Source organism: Pan paniscus, chromosome 7, assembly GCF_029289425.2.
Source record: "Pan paniscus chromosome 7, NHGRI_mPanPan1-v2.0_pri, whole genome shotgun sequence".
NCBI classification, from domain to species: domain Eukaryota; kingdom Metazoa; phylum Chordata; class Mammalia; order Primates; family Hominidae; genus Pan; species Pan paniscus.
In genome coordinates, this window is record NC_073256.2 from 94,497,637 (window position 1) to 94,518,685 (window position 21,049).

At 35.8% G+C, this 21,049-nt stretch overlaps 2 protein-coding genes across 3 annotated transcripts in view; both read right to left on the reverse strand.

Moving 5' to 3' along the window:
• The window catches only part of IL7 (interleukin 7), a 78,881-nt gene that overhangs the window by 29,540 nt on the left and 28,292 nt on the right, over nucleotides 1–21,049 (reverse strand). The gene's annotated exons all lie outside the window — the stretch shown is intronic.
• On the reverse strand, nucleotides 1,640–5,772 carry LOC100986205 (52 kDa repressor of the inhibitor of the protein kinase-like). Its single transcript, XM_034966261.3, is given in 2 exon segments — nucleotides 1,640–3,648; nucleotides 3,651–5,772. Coding segments are annotated over 2 exon segments (2,283 nt in total). The 5' UTR covers nucleotides 5,710–5,772; the 3' UTR covers nucleotides 1,640–3,424.

Genomic DNA, 21,049 nt, shown 5'->3' on the forward strand with positions numbered 1-21,049 from the left:
GCTAGTGGTTTATTTTTTATCTTTTCACCTCCTTGGTTAAATTTTTTCTAGGATTTTATTTTTATTTTATTTTCCAAGTGGTTTATGTTTATCTTTTCAAGAAATAAAATTTTGTTTTGTTAATAGTTTTATTATTTAGTTTAGTTTAGCTTTTAGTTTCTATTTCCTTTTTTTCTGCTCTTTATTTTTGCCTTCTTTGTATTAATTTTGGGCTTGGATCCCTCTTGCTTTTCTAGTTCCTTGTGGTGCACTGTTAGAATGTTTATTTGAAATCTTTCCACTTTTTTGCTGTAGATGGCTATTGCTATAACATTCCCTCTTAGCACTACTTTTACTATATTCCATAGGTTTGGGTATGTTGTGTTTACATTTTCATTTGTTTCGGATTTTTTTTCATTTTGATCTTCATTTTTTCATTAATCTAATGATCACTTTGAAGCCTATTGCTTTATTTCAATGTATTTGTACAGTTTCCAAAATTTCTCTTATTATTGATCTATAGTTTTATTCCATTGTACTCTGGGAAGGTACTCAACATGATTTTGATTTTTAAAAATTTTTTGAGACTTGTTTCGTGGACTAGCATATGGTTTATCCTGAAGAACGTTCCATGTGCTGGTGAAAAGAATGTGTATTCTGTAGCTGTTGGATAAAATATTACATAAATACCTGCTAGGTCCACTTGGTCTATAGCACAGATTAAGTCCAATATTTCTTTGTTGATTTTCTCTCTAGATGATCTCCCCAGTGCTGAAAGTGGGGTGCTGAAATTTCCAACTCTTACTGCATTGGAGTCTATCTCTCTCTTTAGCTCTAATAATATTTGCTTTATATATCTTAGTGCCCCAGTGTTGAGTCCATATATATTTACAATTGTTACATCCTGTTAATGAATTGATCCCTTCATCATTACATACTAGACCTCTTTATCTCTTGTTATGTTCTTTGACTTTAAGTCTACTTTGTCCGATATAAGTATAGCTACTCCTGCAAAGTTTTGGCTTTCATATGCATGGGATATGGTTTCCGTCACTTCACTTTCAGTCTATTTCTGTCTGATATGGTTTGGCTGTGTCCTCACCCAAATCTCATCTTGAATTGTAGCTCCCATAATTCCCATGTGTTGTGGGAGGGATCCAGTAGGAGGTAATTGACTCATGATTGTGGGTCTTTCCCATGCTGTTCTTGTGATAGTGAATAAGTCTCATGAGATCTCATGGTTTTATAAATGAGAATTTCCTTATACAAGTTCTATTGCCAGCCCTCATGTAAGATATCCCTTTGTTCTTCCCTTGTTTTCCACCATGACTGTGAGACCTTCCCAGACATGTGGAACTGTGAGTCCATTTAACCTCTTTCCTTTATAAATTACCCAGTCTCAGGTATGTCTTTATTAGCAGCATGAGGACAGACTAATATAGTGTCTTTACACATGATGTGAATTTCTTGTTGGCAGCATATAATTGGGTCTTTTGTGTTTTATTTTCTACCCATTCAGCCAGTCTATACTTTATAATTGTAGAATTTAAACCATTTACATTCAATGTTGTTAATAATAGGTGAGAACTTACTACTGTCATTTTGATAGCTGTTTTCTGAATGTTCTGTATATCCTTTGTTTCTCTTTCCTCTTTTAATATTTATCTTTACAGTTTGGTCATTTTCTGTAGTGACAAGCTTTGATTTCTTTCTTGCTTTCATTAGTGTATCTGATCTACCCGTGAGTTTAATTCTTTCTTGTGCTTTCTAAATAGTAGACATCATCCTTTTACTTATAGATGTTGTACTCCCTGAAGCATTTATTGTATGGTTGATCTAGTAGTGATGAATTTCCTTCAGTTTTTACTTGTCTGAAAAAGATGTTATTTCTCCATCCTTTTTAAAGGATAGCTTTCCTGGGCATAGTATTCTTCATTGGCATTTTTCTTTCAGCACTTTGAATATAGTTTCTCATGCTCTCCTGGCCTGCAAGATTTTTACTGAGTAATAGGCTGCTAGTCTGATGGGATTTCCCCCAACATGTGACTTGATGTTTTTCTCTTGCTATTTTTAAAATTCTCCCTCTGTCTTCAACCTTTCACAGTGTAACTTTAATGTGCCTTGGAGAACATTTATATTTTTATTGAATCTACTAGTAGATATTTTAGCTTTCTATATCTAGATGTCTATATCCTTCACAAGAAGGAAGAAGTTTTCAGATATTATTTCAATAAATAGGTTGTCTATGGCATTTCCATTTTCTTATTCTTATGGAACTTATAAAATTCAAATATTTGTTTGCTTTATGGTGTCCTATATGTCATTAGGCTTTCTTCATTCTCTTTTATTCTTTTATTCCCCCCCTACCTTTTTTTTTTAATCTGGCTTTGTTATTTTAAAAAACCAAGTTCAAAAATTCTTCTGCTTGATTTAGTCTATTGTTGAACTCTTGATTGTATATATATTTTTTAATTTCATCCACTGAATTATTTATTTCCAGGATTTCTGCTGGGTTCTTTTTTTTTTTTTTTTTAGCTTTAAACAAAATTCACATTTTATTTAGATTGAAATAAACTATACAAAATTGATTTTCTTCACCAAAAATAACAGCAATATTTTCCATATTTTTCTAGATAAACCACAACACTTATTTTGTAGGTTTTCCAGGTTTTGCTTATAAATCAAGATGAGGCAGTAGATAAGAGTCATGGAAAAAGACAGAAAAAAAAAAACAGACAAATCAGTTGTCAGTATCCATGGCCTCTGATTCTGTCTCAACCATGAAACAGAAGTGTTCAACATATACCTGCTAAAAAGCTTAGGAAGATGTAGGCTCCACAAAGGAATGTAAACAGCAACAAGATGTGGAACAACAGCAGGCTTTTCCATTCAAACTTTGTCATTTGTTTCTTTAAGTTCGAGAAAGACAAAATCTACACTGAAATCCTTGTTTGGTGAGCTCACAAGCTTTTCTCCGGTAATTTCTTGCAACTGTCCAGTATAGATTTTTAACATACTTAAAACTCCTATTAGTCAAAGGTCAATTGTGGGCTTAACTATAACATTTTATAAAATGTATTCCTTCCTCCCACACCTCTTCAAAATATATTTTTTCAAAGAATTCATAACACCCAACAAGTAGAGATCCACAGTGATAATAAATGCTATGTCTAAAATGACTTAACTGAAACAATTCCAGAGTGCCGTCAACAGAGATCACGCAAAAGGAAACATGGAACTTTCAACGTTCTCTTCTGGAAGAACAGGTAGGTCTTCAAAGCTTGAGAGTTCAAACAGGGGCCATTTAAACAGGTAGATTATCAATGGCTAATGTATTCAATGGAGTCCTATAGGCAAAGATATTTAGTGATTAAGTGGCCTACATACACCTTACGGCTTTTACTTCCAAATATCAAATATAAGAAAGCCTGTTTTTAAAAGTCTCTTAGGTATTTTCCACAGTTTCGAAATTATCTGTAGGAAGCTCTGACTTACTTGTATAGAGTTTAATATATGTGTCCACCATTAAATCCAGGTCGTGTTTTATATCAAAATTTATGTTAAGCAAAGCCAAGTTACTTGACCTTTGGTCTGTCAAAGTGTTCCTCAAATATGCTTTAAGACGCTTTCGTCCATTTTCATACCGCTCATTCTCAACCTTCATCACAGAAGAATACACAGGACCTTCAGCAATGCATACACATTAGGAAAAAACTTGATGTCAGGCAGTTGGAGGGCTTCATAGATGGTGGACGGAAGCTCTATATCTTTCCCCCTGTGTTTCCATTTGATTCCCCAACAATGAAGCTCAGCTGACAGCGTGTCAGGATTGGGTAAGTCACTTCTATACATGTCAGCATGGTGTTCCTCCGACGTATTGAATTTGAGTTGTCCCATGACTGAGGGTACCAGAGATAAGCATTTAAGAGCTCTGAGGTGCTGTTCTGCGAATATATCTTTAAGTTCCTGAATAAAGTGCTCCACTGTTGGGACACTTAGGGTTTCTTTATAGTAACTCTCAGAGGTTAGCTGAGATTCCAAGTTACCCTGGTGAGCTCTGCGGAATTTCCCAGGGAGTTTCATTTGAATATCAAGTTTGGTTGCCAAATTTGTGGCTTCCTCAAACCAAAATTCATTATAAACTTCAATGTTTTCCATCACTTCGTTGAGTGAATGCAGTACTGCAGTCAAGCTACCGGCTGCAAAGAAGACATCAGAGGTTTGCCCCTGGAGGTTTTTCCCAAAGGCTCTTGTAAAAGATAGGACGTTTTTAAGAACAACAATAGTAACAATGAAATCAAAATCTGTTACTGCACTGCAGAGTACAAATGCTCGGCCAGCTATATAGTTATTCCATCTAATATTTGTGTCACTATTTATACCATCTAAACATAAAACAAGTGCTTGCAGGAGTTCCACTAAAATTTCAAAAGCATCATGCCTGCCTGTCCACTGAGAATGGCAGATTTCCTTCAGTTCTTTACCCCTTTCTTTACTGTTCTGAAAAAGAACAGAAATTACGTTGTCAAGTTCTAAAAGCAGTTGTGGTGATCGATGGAAAAAAGAACAAACTTCTTCGATTGTTCCTAATGCAACAGATACTCCCATAACAGGTACTGATTTTGCCAACCACATATTTAAGGCACAGAAAGAGCAGAGTGTGTAGATAGCTTGGGGATATTTCTCTAAAAGTCTAGAAGCAACAACTTTCATTTTGGAAGAAAATCCACTAGAGACAATGTAAGCCTGGCCACGACAATACTCCATATTTAATCCCCACTTCTCAGTTATCATAGTGTGAAATTTCACAGCCAAAATTTCTGCATCAGCTTCATAAGGCAGGAAGCCTATAAATTCCTCTCTTAGGTTATGAGATTCATCAACAAACCTCACCAACACAGGTAGGTGCTCTTCCCCTGCTATGTCCACTACATCGTCAGTGATAATGGAAAAGACGTGTGAGTCTCTCACTTCCCTGAGAGTTTCTTCTCGAATACAGTTCTCACAGATCTCTAGCATCTGCCTCTGCTGTGTTTTTGAACAAAACAACGTGTTAACTGCTGTTGTCTCAAACCGCTTTCTCAGAACCTCTTCACCAGAATTTATCCGACACTCCAGCAGTGCCTGAAAGTTATCTGGAGTAAAGAGACCTTCTGCGATTTCATCAGCCTCATGTCCGTCCAGAGGTATGTTTTGCCTTCCCATCAGAATCAAGATTTCAAATAGATATTTTAGGTATTCTTTGTTTTCCTTCTCTTCAAGGGTTAGAGGTAAAATGTCCTCATCTTGCCCTTCACCCTCTTCTTCGCTGGGGTTCTGAGCATTGCTATTGTTGGTTTCTTTGTGTTTTTGTTCCTGCTCAGAAGTTTCATCAATTTTTTTCTGTTTCAGTGTCCTGATTTCATCTTCACTCAGTTCTTTTATTCGTTTTCTGTGTCTACTATGTGGGTTGTTCAAATGACTGGTAAGATCAAATATTGTTGGTATTGCATTATCTCGAAGAACTGTCCTATAAGGACTAGTTCTACAGATCATAGAGGTCTCAAAATGTTTGGCACATAATCGATAATGTTTATTTAGCTGATCAGGTGTTTTATCTTCTAAGTCTGCTTTCCTACAGTTCTCCACCCACTTCTGGCATCTGGCAGGGTCCCGCGGGAATCTGAAGAAGGCCAAGTCGGACTGCGTGCTCTTCCGCGTGCAGCTGGGGGCAGCGCAGAAGTTCGGCATCTTCGCCCGCCCGCCGGCCGGCCCAGCCCTCCCCTCCCCGCCTCCTCAGGGCAGTCCGCCCGCCCGTCGGGGCCAGGGAGGGGAGCCAGGCCGGCCGGCCGGCTCGGCAGGGCCGACGCGCGGGGGAGGGGCGGGCGGGCTAGAAGCCGCCGGGTTCTTTTTTATATCTGTCTCTCTTTCTTGAAATTCTCATTGAAGACATGAATTGCCTTCCCAATGCATTTTTTTTTTCTATTGTGTCCTCTTGTATTTGTATCTGTGTCCTCTTGTATCTCGCTGCATTTTCTTAAGAACATTATTTTGAATTCTTTTTCAGGCTTTTTAACATATTTACATTTCTTTGGGATATTTTACTGAATAAGTATTGTATTCCTTCAGAGGTGTCATTTTTTTCTTGAATTTTCATATTTCTCATGTCCTTACCTTATCTGTGCATCTATTTTAACAGTTTCTCTTTTAATTTCATGGATTGGCTTCTTTCATAGAGAAAGACTTTTCCTGTAGCTGTAATTATAGTATTGTTTGGGGAAGATGTTTTGGCTTTAATTCTGGGCTAGCACAGTAGTGTCGTCTCTGTATGTTCTATTTGGATGCGATCAATGTCGGCATTGTCTGAGAGTTCTTCATTGGCTTAGGCTCTGGTTGTTAGTGAAAATTATGGTGAGGTGCACCTGTCCTCATGCCACCAGATGCTGCACACAAGCACTGTCAGTGGTGAGTAGAAATGGCCAATATGCAGCCCCCTGGACAGCATTTGTTGGTGCCAGTGATGGCACATGGGGTGGTTAATCTTCACGCCCCCAGCCTATTTTTCTTATTCTTAATTGATATAAAAGTTAATACCTTCAAATAATGATAGCAACCATGTATTCAATTATGCTTATATGTTTATTTATAAGTGAAATGAATGATAGCAATGATAAAAGGTTAGGAGGGAGAAATTAGTAATATTTTGTTACCATAAATTACTTGTACCTCCTATAAAGTGGTATAATGTTATTTGGAAGTAGATTTAGATTGGTATTAAGTGAAAATTGTTCATATAAAAATGATACAGAGACATCACTTTAGATCCAATAGACATTAAACAGATAATAAACAAATATTATGAGCAACTCTAAATCCACAAATTTGATAACCTATATGAAATGCATCAATTACTCAAAAGGCACAATCTACCAAAACTCACACAAAAAGAAATAGAAACTCTGAATAGGACTATATCTATTCAAGAAAATAAATAAAAAATGATGTTACAAAACAAAAAATACTAATCCCAGATGAGTTTATTGCTGAATTCTATCAAATAGTTAAGGACAATATTGTATCAATGCTCCACACTATCTTACAGTGTGTGTAAGCAGGAGCAGGAGGAATACTTCTCAACTCATTCTATAAGGCCAGCATTACCCTAATATCAAAAATCAAAGACACTGCAAGAAAATAAAACTATAGACAAGTACCTCTCATGAACATAGATACAAAAATCCTCCACATAAAACTGTATACTTTTATACATTATTGGATTCAATTTGCTATTGGGGATAGCACTTATCATCTACACCACAATTGAGTGGATTTAATTTCAGGTATGCAAAGGTGTTTTAACATTGGAATATTGTTTAATCTAATCCATCACATCAATAGGCCAATGAAGAAAAATCACACAATCATATCAATAGATGCAGAAAAAGCATTTGACAACATTCAACACCCATTCATGATAAAAAATTTTAACACATTAGGAATAGGGAGGGACTTCCTCAACTTAAAGGACATCTACAAAAGTCCTATAGCTAATATCGTACTTAATAATAAGAAATTTGTAGCTTCCCTGATAATTAAAAAAAAGCTATCTCCCTTCACTTCAGCTTTCAACATCTTACTGCAAAACTTAGCTATTGCAGTAAGACAAAAAAGGAAATAAAATGTATACAGATTGGTAAGAACAAAATAATACAGTCTTTGTTTGCAGATGATATAATTGTCTATGTAGAAAATTTTTTTAAATTGGTAAAGAAGTCTCTGATAACTAATAAGCAATTATATAAAAGTTGCAGGATACAAGAGAAATAAGTCAATCACTTTTCTATGTACCGTCAATGAACAAGTGAAATTTGAAATTAAAAACCCATTGCCACTTTATGTTAGCAGCCCTAAAAATAAAATGCTTAAGTGTAAATCTAAAAAAAATGTCCAAAATACATATGAGGAAAACTACAAAACTCTGATAAATAATATCAAAAAAAGAAAAAAATAAATGGAGAGATATTCCAGGTCATAGGTAGAAAGACTCAATATTGTCATGATGTCAGTTCTTTCCAAATGAATGGACAGACTCAATGCAATTCCAATCAGAATCCCAGGAAGTTATTTTGTAGAAATTGACAAATTGGTTCTAAAGTTTATGTGAAGAGGAAAAAGACCCAGGAGAGTAAATTCAATATTGAAAGAAAAGAGCAAAGTTAGAGGACTGACACCACTCAATTTCAAAACCTACCATAAACTTACAGTAATCAAGACACTATAGCATTAGTGAAAAAATAGACAAATAGATCAATGGATCAGAATATGAGCTGAGAAATCGACTCACCTAAGTATAATCCATTGATTTTTGACAAAGGGGCAAAGGCAATAAAATGGAGCAGTCTCTTTTCAACAAATGGTGCTAAGACAACTGGACATTCACATCCACACCCCTAACATTAATCTAGACACAGACCTTGAACCTTTCACAAAAATTAGCTCAAAATGGATCATAGACTTCAATGTAAAATGCAAGATTATAAAAATCTTAGAGAATGACATAGGAGAAATTCTTGATGAACTTGGGCATTGAGATGACATTTTAAATAAAATACCAAAGGCATGATCCATGAAAGAGGTGATTGATAAGCTGAGCTCCATTAAAATTCAGAACTTCTGCTTTGCAAAAAGCAGCATCAGGAGAATGAGATTACAAGCCACAGACTGGAAAAAATATTTACAAAAGACATATCTGGTAAAATAATATTATCCAAAATATTATACAGAACTCTTAAAATTAAATCTAAAATAAGAAAATTTACAACCCAATAAAAAAATTGGCAAAAAACCTGAATAAGCACCTCAGCAAAGAAGATACACAGATAGCAAATAAGCATATGAAACGTTATTCAACAGCATATGCCATCAGGGAAATGCAAATTAAAACAACAATGAGATACCATGACACCCTATTAGAATGGCCAAAACCCAAAACACTGACCACACTAAATGCTGGCAAGGATGTAAAGCAAAAAGAATTCTCATTCGTTGCTGATGGGAAGGTAAATGGTACAGCCACTTTGAAAGACAGTTTGGTGGTCTTCTACAAAACTAAACAATCTCTTACGACATAATGCAGCAATCCTTGCTATATACTCAAAGAATTTGAAAATTTGTGGCCACACAAAACCCCCATGTGAATAATTATAGCAGCTTTATTCATAATGACCAAAACTTGGAAGGAATGAATATGTCCTTCAGTAGGTGAATGAATAAGTAAACTGTGGTGCTTCCAGACAATGGAATATTTTTTCAGTTCTAAAATGAAATGAGCTATAAAGCAACAAGAAAACATGGAAGGATCTTAAATGCATATTACTAAGTGAAAGAAGCCAAACTGAAAAAGGCTATATACAGTTTGAGTGCAACTATGTAACATTCTGGAAAAGGTAAAACTAGAGACAGTAAAAAGATTCGTGGTTTGTCAAGATTTAAGAGGGAGCAAGTGGATGAATAGGAGAGGCACAAAGAATGAACAGTGAAGTTGTTAGGAGAGTGAAACTATTCTGTAATATAATTTGGATTGAAGACATTTGACAAAACCCATAGTATGTACAACACCAAGAGTGAATCTTAATCTAAACTATAGACTTTGGGTGACAATGATGTGTAGAGTCATTGATCATAAGAAATGTACCACTGTGATAGCAGCTGTTGATAGTGGGGAAATTTGTCTGTGGGGACAAGGAGTATATGAGACCTCTATACTTTCAGCTCAGCATCCTATGCCTATGCGTGTTAGGTCTGCAGGCATAGAAAATACACATATATGCATGCATATATAGGGTTTTATGAGGGTATTTTCCTTTTTCATTTTGTTAAAAAATAGGATCACAGTGTATACATTACACTTTGATTTTTGTATCATTCTCACTTTATATCGTGACTGTCATTCTAGGTCAAATATACTAGAACAATTGTTTTATAACTGCATAATATTCCACATTAAGTGTGTTCCACAAATTATTCAATACTTATTGATGAATAGTCAAATATTTGCTCCTACCAACAATTCTGTAACAGACATCTTTGTATGTGTATCTGTATGTGTTTGTTATCTCATTTTATATTAATGCTTGCATTTCTGTAGACTTAGTTCCCAAAAGTGAATTTTGCTGAATAAAATGGTATATGTATTTTTAAAATAATTTGTGCTTCTACCAGCATATAAAGGAGGCCATTCTGTTACATTCTTATTTGGATCAGATGTCATCAGTCTTTACCATTTTTACCAATCCTGAGAAGTAAAAAATTATGCCTCATTATAGCTTAGATTTGCATTTTTGTAACTACTTGAAGATGAACATCATTTCATGTTAATTAACAATTTGCATCTTCTTTTCTATGAATAGTCTGTTCTTATCCACTTTCTTATAAGTTTTTTGTCTTTTAATGATCAGTTGATAATTTTATATAAGGGATTAAAAATTTTTTTGATATTTTACTTTAGGTTTATCTCTTATATAGTGCATGCAGTGTGAGTGAGTGTGTGTGTGTGTCTGTGTTTATCTCTTATATAGTGCATACAGTGTGAACAAGTGAGTGTGTGTGTGTGAGTGTGAACAATCAGGTTAATTTTGGAGTTTAAGATAATTTATATTTATTGTCAGATAGTCATTCTATTTCTTTTTGTTCCTTTTCCTTTATTTTATAATTTTGGTATAATTTTGGTATTTCAGTGACTACATTGTATTTTCCTTTTTCTTTGTAATTTGAAAGACTATAATTCTTTTAAGAGTGTTTTCCAATAATTATTAAAATTATATTCTCTACCAATCTAATTAGTATACATATCCACTAATCATTCTAATAAAAGGGAGGGATTTATCATCTTTTTAGCTTTCTCAGTCCTCCCATAACCACGCACTTTTTATATTCTTAGGGCTTAGGTGAAACAAGTTATTTTTGTGTTTTAATATTTACAATAGCTATCTAGAAATCACCAAATACTGCAGCATTTAATAGTGATTGTTTTATATCACCATTTCTCTATTATTGATATTTATTACTATCTTGTTCAAATGCAGTAATCTTTTTTATTTTATTATTATTATACTTTAAGTTTTAGGGTACATGTGCACAATGTGCAGGTTAGTTACATAAGTATACATGTGCCATGCTGGTGTGCTGCACCCATTAACTCATCATTTAGCATTAGGTATATCTCCTAAAGCTATCCCTCCCCCCTCCCCCCACCTCACAACAGTCCCCAGAGTGTGATGTTCCCCTTCCTGTGTCCATGTGTTCTCATTGTTCAATTCCCACCTATGAGTGAGAATATGCGGTGTTTGGCTTTTTGTTCTTGTGATAGTTTACTGAGAATGATGATTTCCAATTTCATCCACGTCCCTACAAAGGACATGAACTCATCCTTTTGTATGGCTGCATAGTATTCCATGGTGTATATGTGCCACATTTTCTTAATCCAGTCTATCATTGTTGGACATTTGGGTTGGTTCCAAGTCTTTGCTATTGTGAATAGTGCCACAATAAACATACGTGTGCATGTGTCTTTATAGCAGCATGATTTATAGTTCTTTGGGTATATACCCAGTAATGGGATGGCTGGGTCAAATGGTATTTCTAGTTCTAGATCCCTGAGGAATCGCCACACTGACTTCCACAATGGTTGAACTAGTTTACAGTCCCACCAACAGTGTAAAAGTGTTCCTATTTCTCCACATCCTCTCCAGCACCTGTTGTTTCCTGACTTTTTAATGATTGCCATTCTAAGTGGTGTGAGATGGTATCTCATTGTGGTTTTGATTTGCATTTCTCTGATGGCCAGTGATGGTGAGCATTTTTTCATGTGTTTTTTGGCTGCATAAATGTCTTCTTTTGAGAAGTGTCTGTTCATGTCCTCTGCCCACTTTTTGATGGGGGTGTTTGTTTTTTTCTTGTAAATTTGTTGGAGTTCATTGTAGATTCTGGATATTAGCCCTTTGTCAGATGAGTAGGTTGCGAAAATTTTCTCCCATTTTGTATGTTGCCTGTTCACTCTGATGGTAGTTTCTTTTGCTGTGCAGAAGCTCTTTAGTTTAATTAGATCCCATTTGTCACTGGCAAACCGAATCCAGCAGCACGTCAAGAAGCTTATCCACCTTGATCAAGTGGGCTTCATCCCTGGGATGCAAGGCTGGTTCAATATACGCAAATCAATAAATGTAATCCAGCATATAAACAGAACCAAAGACAAAAACCACGTGATTATCTCAATAGATGCAGAAAAGGCCTTTGACAAAATTCAACAACCTTCATGCTAAAAACTCTCAATAAATTGGGTATTGATGGGACGTATCTCAAAATCATAAGAGCTATCTATGACAAACCCACAGCCAATATCATACTGAATGGGCAAAAACTGGAAGCATTCCCTTTGAAAACTGGCACAAGACAGGGATGCCCTCTCTCACCACTCCTATTCAACACAGTGTTGGAAGTTCTGGCCAGGGCAATTAGGCAGGAGAAGGAAATAAAGGGTATTCAATTAGGAAAAGAGGAAGTCAAATTGTCCTTGTTTGCAGATGACATGATTGTATATCTAGAAAACCCCATTGTCTCAGCCCAAAATCTCCTTAAGCTGATAGGCAACTTCAGCAAAGTCTCAGGATACAAAATCAATGTACAAAAATCACAAGCATTCTTATACTCCAATAACAGACAAACAGAGAGCCAAATCATGAGTGAACTCCCATTCACAATTGCTTCAAAGAGAATAAAATACCTAGGAATCCAACTTACAAGGGACGTGAAGGACCTCTTCAAGGAGAACTACAAACCACTGCTCAATGAAATAAAAGAGGATACAAACAAATGGAAGAACATTCCATGCTCATGGGTAGGAAGAATCAATATCATGAAAATGGCCATACTGCCCAAGGTAATTTATAGATTCAATGCCATTCCCATCAAGCTACCAATGACTTTCTTCACAGAATTGGAAAAAACTACTTTAAAGTTCATATGGAACCAAAAAAGAGCCCACATCGCCAAGTCAATCCTAAGCCAAAAGAACAAAGCTGGAGGCATCACACTACCTGACTTCAAACTATACTACAAGGCTACAGTAACCAAAACAGCATGATACTGGTACCAAAACAGAGATATAGACCAATGGAACAGAACAGAGGCCTCAGAAATAATGCCACACATCTACAACAATCTGATCTTTGACAAACCTGAGAAAAACAAGCAATGGGGAAAGGATTCCCTATTTAATAAATGGTGCTGGGAAAACTGGCTAGCCATATGTAGAAAGCTGAAACTGGATCCCTTCCTTACACCTGATACAAAAAATAATTCAAGATGGATTAAAGACTTAAACGTTAGGCCTAAAACCATAAAAACCCTAGAAGAAAACCTAGGCATTACCATTCAGGACATAGGCATGGGCAAGGGCTTCATGTCTAAAACACCAAAAGCAGTGGCAACAAAAGCCAAATGGAGTAATCTTAAAGTCAGGTTTTTATTGAATAAAGAAGCAGTACCCTTGCTGGCCTATCTGTGTCTTTATTATTCTTGGTACATTCAATAAAATTTGCCTGGGTCTAAGACTGTGAACCCACAGTCACAAAACTTAGTAGTTATCACAAAATTCAGTAGAGCTTGGTCAATTGGAGCTAAACATTGGTAAAAAATAGAGGTTAACCTAATTGTATCCTTTTGTCGACATGTTTCCCCTCTCTTACTGGAAGGATGCTTCCTTGAAAAAATTCACCTTGATATATCCTAGTGTTTGTCTCTTACCCTTGAGTCATAATCAACAAGTTTAAGATTTTAATACAGAAATATATCTCTCTTTTATTCTGAACTTTTGCTTCTGTTTTGATGGGCTATTTTCTCTTCAGAAACACTTATTATTTATAGATTAGCTCTCTGCTCTGTCTATGGTATCAATCATCTTCTCTTAATTATATATACATATGCATACACAGACCAATAGGCAAAGACACGCACACACACACACATACACACGCACACACACACAAGTGAGATAGGTAGGAAGATAGTATGTAGACAGATACACAAATTATTTCCTTTTGCTTTATAGGAGATCTTTACACTTTTGTCTATCCAGTGATTATATAATAAAATCACTCTTCTTTTTTTATACACACATTATTATAATTTAAGCCTTTAAGTTCCTATCTGATGGAGATAAACTCCTCTGAAAGCACCATGTAATTTCTGAAAATTCCCATAATGTTATCTAATGTGTGTTCAGTAATAAACTCTTCAGGTTCTTCTCCTTGGTCTCCACAACTTGCTGTCATAGAAATGATGAACTTCATGAAATCACCACTTTCCTAGGTAAAGCTGCTTCTCTAGTGGGAATCACTAATGTTCCCACTCCATTTGTGGAGAGGGGACAGATCTTATTATGTCAGAAAGTGTTTTCCTAGCTGTTTCCTGGCTGTTGGAGCTCCAAAACCTCCCAACGCAATAGACATTGTGGTTTTCATTCCATATCGTTCCTATTTCTCTCTCTCCACTATTTAGCAGTAATTTTTTTAATGAAAGTTAATACCACTTCCAGCTCTGGCTTGAGTTTTGATTGGTCTAAGACTTAGATACTAAGTTAATAAAGGTTATCCCATCTCTCTGACCAAAGCAACTTGCTCAATTAAACAAGGTCTAAGGCAGTTAAGACCTGGGTCTTCCGCTGACATAAGGATTTTTTCATAGATAATCCAATCAGAGTACATCTAAGAACTTAGTTAATTATAGGCAAAGGAATTATCATTCTGCTGGATATGGAAGAAGAAAGAAACCCTGGTGGCTACTGGTAAGCCACAACATGAAGATTAATGCCACATGGAGAAACGCAGAGTCAAAAAATTGCAAAGAAATTAAGTTGAAATTCTAAGCCACAGTTGAAAGCATTCAACTGGGGTCTTTTCAGTTATGCAGGCCGTTAAATAACTCTTTAATGTTTAAGTCCATTTATGTTCAGTTTTCTACTAATTATACATGAAAGCATACTGACACAAATACTTACACATGCTGAGGAAGCACACATTCTTCAGCCTGGAGGATTCAAAAACTAATACCCTGTGCCAGGCCGCTCTAAAAACTGCCCCCCTTTCTGTTGCAGCCACTGCTACAAATGAAAGGCTTGCTCCTGCTGTACCTTCACATAGTTAGGGGAATACAATCATAACATTGGAACAGCTTTAGTCCTCTCTTAACTGAGATTTTTAAAGTAAGTCATTTCCAGCCCCAAAGAGGAGAGGAAGTGCCTTCTTCTCCTGTGGGAAAACAATCAGTTATATTTCCTATTCCAGGAAACTTTCTTCCTAGAATAATGGACAGTGCAAGCAATATCTAACAACTATCACTATCATTACACTCCACAATCCCAGAGAAACCAGATTCACAAAAACACTAAGTGGAAAAACTAATGATTGGCAGGGCTAGCATGCAAATACTGGTTTGCCTGGTTACAAAGCCCATGCTTTTTCTTTTACCCGAATTTGTCATATAAGTAATGTGAGCTTGATTCAAAATTTTCAATCAACAGAATTTAATAGAAGAGTTGACAATATAAGTGCTAGCAAAATTCAAGACAACATATTATTTTCTGAATCCTAAGCCCTGACCACATGACATAGCCTATAATACATTTTGTTCGCTTAGTCATTTACATGTCTACTTTAAAAAAAAATTGAATGTATATGCATATTCAGATTTTATGCATAAAATATAGAATGATACCTTCCTTAATAGTGTTCAAGATAAAGTGCAACAGTAAGACTACTTTTGACTTGCGTTATGAATAAAGTAGAACCTGAACTTGACCTTAAATGGCACAGTAAGTCCTCATCTAACATCACGGATAGGTTCTTGGAAACTGCGACTTTAAGTAAACTGTTGTACAAAGAAACCAATTTTACCGTAGGTTAATTGATATAAAAAAGAGTTAAGATCCTGTGGCATATTTCTCATCACAAAAACATCGCCAAGTTTCTAAATGAAGACCCCAAACATTTCTAATATTAAACACTGAATTAAATATGAGCTACACATACATTTAAGAAAGATTAACAAAAACAAGATAATTACCCATGTTTTTGTAAATCAGTGAGTGTCGATGGTCATAGTGGTGGTGGATTAAGTCAAGAAATAAGTGTTTGCAAAGCTAAAACTGTCAGGAGCACTTCCACCACACAATTAAAAAAGAATCACAAACAAGTAAGGCTGACTCACAGCTGGATGAGCACCTTTGTCTTGCATCATTTATTGTTGTGTATTTGTATAATGACCATTTACTTAACAAATTTTTATTTGACAATAATTTACATTGATTGATTTGTTCATTTTCCGAACTGCTTATTCTAGTTCAGGGTCACAGGTGGCTGGAGTCTATCTCAGCAGCTCAGATTACAAAGCACGGACCAGTCCTGGATAGGACACCCTCGATCACAGGGTGCATTCACACACACCTACACTCAGACTAGGACCATGTCGACATACCCATTCACCCAGTGGGCACGTCTTTGGGATGTGGGAGGAAACCAAAGTACCCAGAGAAAACCCACACAGACATGGGGAGAATGTGCTAACTCTACACAGACAGTGGTCCAGGGCCAGAAATGGACTTTTTTCTCATCAATGTCATAACGAACGGTATTGAACAAAGGATGTTATTCAATTCCTGCTGTCTTTAAATTTGGGTGTGGGAAGATTTGTGGAGCAAGACAGGGGAAGTAGAAAATTCCACAATGAGAAAACAGAAAGCAAAGGCACTGAGGTACAAAAATGTGGAGCATATTTTGGAAACAGTAAGTAATCCAATTTGGTTGTGGTGCTGGGCATGTAAGGGGCAATACAGAGTGGCAAGTAGGCTAGAAATGTAAAGAACAGATTTTCCTTCTCCAATGCCCACGTAAGGAATTAGTCCTGCAATAGCCAGTGAGTGGTAACCCAAGGAAAGTTGTTGAGCAGTGATATGGCATGATCTGAGCCTTGGTTTGTGACGATTAGTACATGTTTGGGAAGTTCTCATAATGTATTTCTGACTGAGATGCTTATCCACTTTGACTGGAGAAGCCAATTAGGTAGAGGGTAGATGTGAATTATGGGAGAAACACAGTGTGAGGAGGAACAAAGGCAGAAAAATCAGAAGGAAGGCTGTCTGTAGGAATTCTGCCTCATTGCAAATATGCAACTGGGGTAAATCCAGCTGAATGAAGGTACTGGCTCCAATTTGGCCATATTAGGTAAACAAGCATTCTTTAGTTTGGAATGCCACTGTGAAAAAAATTATAAAGAAAAAACTCCAACCTTATTAATCATGTTCTACATTTTCTTTATTATTATTATTATTTTTTTTTAATTGTACTTTAAGTTTTAGGGTACATGTGCACATTGTGCAGGTTAGTTACCTATGTATACATGTGCCATGCTGGTTTGCTGCACCCACTAACCAGCCATCCCATTACTGGGTATATACCCAAATGACTATAAATCATGCTGCTATAAAGACACATGCACACGTATGTTTATTGCGGCATTATTCACAATAGCAAAGACTTGGAACCAACCCAAATGTCCAACAATAATAGACTGGATTAAGAAAATGTGGCACATATACACCATGGAATACTATGCAGCCATAAAAAATGATGAGTTCATGTCCTTTGTAGGGACATGGATGAAATTGGAAACCATCATTCTCAGTAAACTATCGCAAGAACAAAAAAACAAACACCGCATATTCTCACTCATAGGTGGGAATTGAACAATGAGATCACATGGACACAGGAAGGGGAATATCACACTCTGGGGACTGTGGTGGGGAGGGGGGAGGGGGAGGGATAGCATTGGGAGATATACCTAATGCTAGATGTTCTACATTTTCTACCAAAAGAGCAGAGAAAAGAAAAAAAAACCATATATTTGTGAGTTCAACTGTGTTTACCCTGTCTAACATTTTGGATTTCATTACTTATAATAATTTTCAATGCCTAAGTTTTGAGAAGGCAAGAGATACCAAGTATTTGCAAAGACTAAGACTGCAGATCCTTATCTAACCCTGTAGCCTTGCCTCTTCTTCATCTACTGCCCAACATTGCTAGGTTAACAAGAAGGAAAAAAAGTACCTGGAATTTTTTGACTTTAGCATTGATTCTTTGTTATGACAATAAGTATATATTAATTATATTCTAACATGTATGAAATAGGACATATTTAATACCACAATTTAATATCCCAAAAGTGTTTTGTACTAAATTTTATGTTAATAACAAAGGTGAACATATACTACTAATTAACAACTGTATGTTAATTAATAAAAGCTCCGCATCTATAAAAATGTGACTATATTAATTTCCCAGTCCTTCCTATGACCAAGAATAGCCCAAGTAAAGCAATTCTCGTGCAATTTATTGGCACTGTGCTTCTCATTTAACTTACACCCATAACATAGCGTGTTTTCTAATACATGTCTCTGTGGTACATAAAACAATGGCAGAAATAGAAAGTTAATATTTTAACAATTAATATTGATGGAATCCACTGTAGAGAACATTAGGACATAAAGAACAAACAAAGAATAAAAATGACTATATTCTTAAATATGGTGTTTCAGAATAATATCATCATGAAAGTGTCCTCAGTGCTTTTTTATGCAAAAGAGTTAGAAAACTTGTGATTGTGTTTTCATTTGTGAAAATACCTCTACAGAATTTCTCTGATGAAGCTCAACTTAAGAAAAATCAATTGGTGAAATTCACTAGAAAATCTAATAATATAATGAATACAGAACAAAAGAATGTCTCATGAAAGGGTAATGAACAAATCTTAGTTGTTAAACCCATTCTTTAACTTGTGTAAAGTTGTGTATGCATTACATTTATTTTTCTGGAGGTAATATATATTTTTTATTCATGAGTTGCCTTTTCCAGCTTTACCAACACATCTTAGGTACACAACGTGGTATTTTATTAATTTACTTTAATCCAGGTGTGGTTATATAAGTTTGGGGATAAGAAATGGTGTTCCAGGAACTATATGATTCAACAATTGGCAGATTTGCCTAGCTATCAGTGTTCATGTTAAATACACACACTGCATAACTATTGAAAACCTGACGGCATATTCACCTGTACTTGGTACAGTGCCATACATCACAAAATTATACATATCCTACTCTGGATGTGCAGAAAGGTTATTATGGAATTCATCCAGCGCATTCATTCTTTGGTTCTCCTAAGTAGTCGATACTTCTACATCAGTGCAATGAAAAGAACACCAAACTAGAGTTTGTGGATGACTGTGTGCATTTCTGACATTGAATAGTTTTACAGCAGGAATGGATCTCAGAGATTATGAAAATCAAAATTCTAATTGGAAAAATCAGGCTTTCAAGCAGTTAACTGACTTGTCCAACATCTCATAGCCAAAGGGGCAAAGTGGGGACTCTGACCAAAGCATTTCATTTCCAGTCCTTTTTCTTCCTGTAGCGTTTTACTGACTTACTGTAACCTCTCCTTGAATTTTCTCATAAGCAAAATGAGTACATTGGACTAGGGCAGTGGTTTTCATAGATCATATTCCATGTAGTCCTGGGATTTCATAAGGTAACTGGGGGGCGCTTAGAAATAAGCGTAAGGATGATACAGGATAGTCAGGGCTTGGGACTTCACTGGACCTCTGTGTAAGATTTTACTTCAAACACTTCCATGCTAAATAAATATTTAGTGGTTATTAAATAGCCACTTCTACATTCTCTACAGTAGTACCCCTTATCCTTGGAGGATACTTTCCAAGGCCACCAGTGGATGCCTGAGACCATACATGGTACCAGACCCTATATATGCAGTACTTTTCTTCCTATGCATACATACCAATGATAAAACTTTAATTTATAAATTAGGCACAGTAAGAGATTAATAACAATACCTAATAATGAAATAGAGCAATTATGACAATATTCTAGCATCACTACTCTTGTTTTTTGGGGCCATTATGAAGTAAAGTAAGAATGACTTGAACATAAGCACTGAGATACCTCTGCAGCCAATCTGATAATCTAAAAGGCTACTATGAGACTAATGGGCAGGTAGCATCCACAGCCCGGTTCTGCTAGACAAAGGGATGATTCACCCCTTGGATGGGATAGAGTGAGACAGTGCAAGATTTCATCATGCTACTCAGAACGGCACACAATTTAAAATTTACGAATTATTTCTGGAAGTTTCCATAGAAGATTTTTGAACCTTCATTGATTTTTGGGTAACTGAAACCACAGAAGCTGAAATGTTGGATAAGAGGGGACTAAAGTGAATGCAAAATCATATTGTGTATGTTTGAATTTTGCTCTCATAAATCACACAATTTCTAGCCATTTTCAAATATTACAGGTTTTTATTTGCATCTGTTCTTAAGGATGTGAGATCGGAAATTTAGAGAGCATTGTTGCGGACATTATTTCTAACATTAATAATATGACAAGAACTATGACTTGTTGAATGCTTAAGTTCCAGGCACTGTTCCATGAGCTTTACATACATTAGCCCATTTAATTTATTTGAAATAACCCTATGAAGTATGGGTCCTAATTTTATCCCCACTTTAGAAATAAGGAAACTAAGGCACAGAAGGATTAAGTAATTTATCCAATGTCACATAGCTAGCAAGTGACATATTCAGATTCAATATTGACACAGGGTCCACGGGTCATAACGTAAGTAGATGCAGTATAAATTACTCCCTGGCAGATGAAAACATCTGTGATCTTCATGGTGAATAGAAACTTTTCATCTCTATAAATGACATTCCTACTCTCACATTCCAATACCAATGATGGTCTTTGAATTAATAACCTGCATAATAAGCACCATTAAGAGAAAAACAACTGAAGCACAAATATTATCATTATGTGATCGACAATGTCTTCATCGGTTGTCTAGTTGAGATTCACCTCTATCTGCACATGGTAAAGAAGCTAGATAATAAAGTTTATAATATCTAATGCAGGCATAGATGTGGGTTCAAAACAAATAAAAAATACCAATATAGTAATTTTCACAAA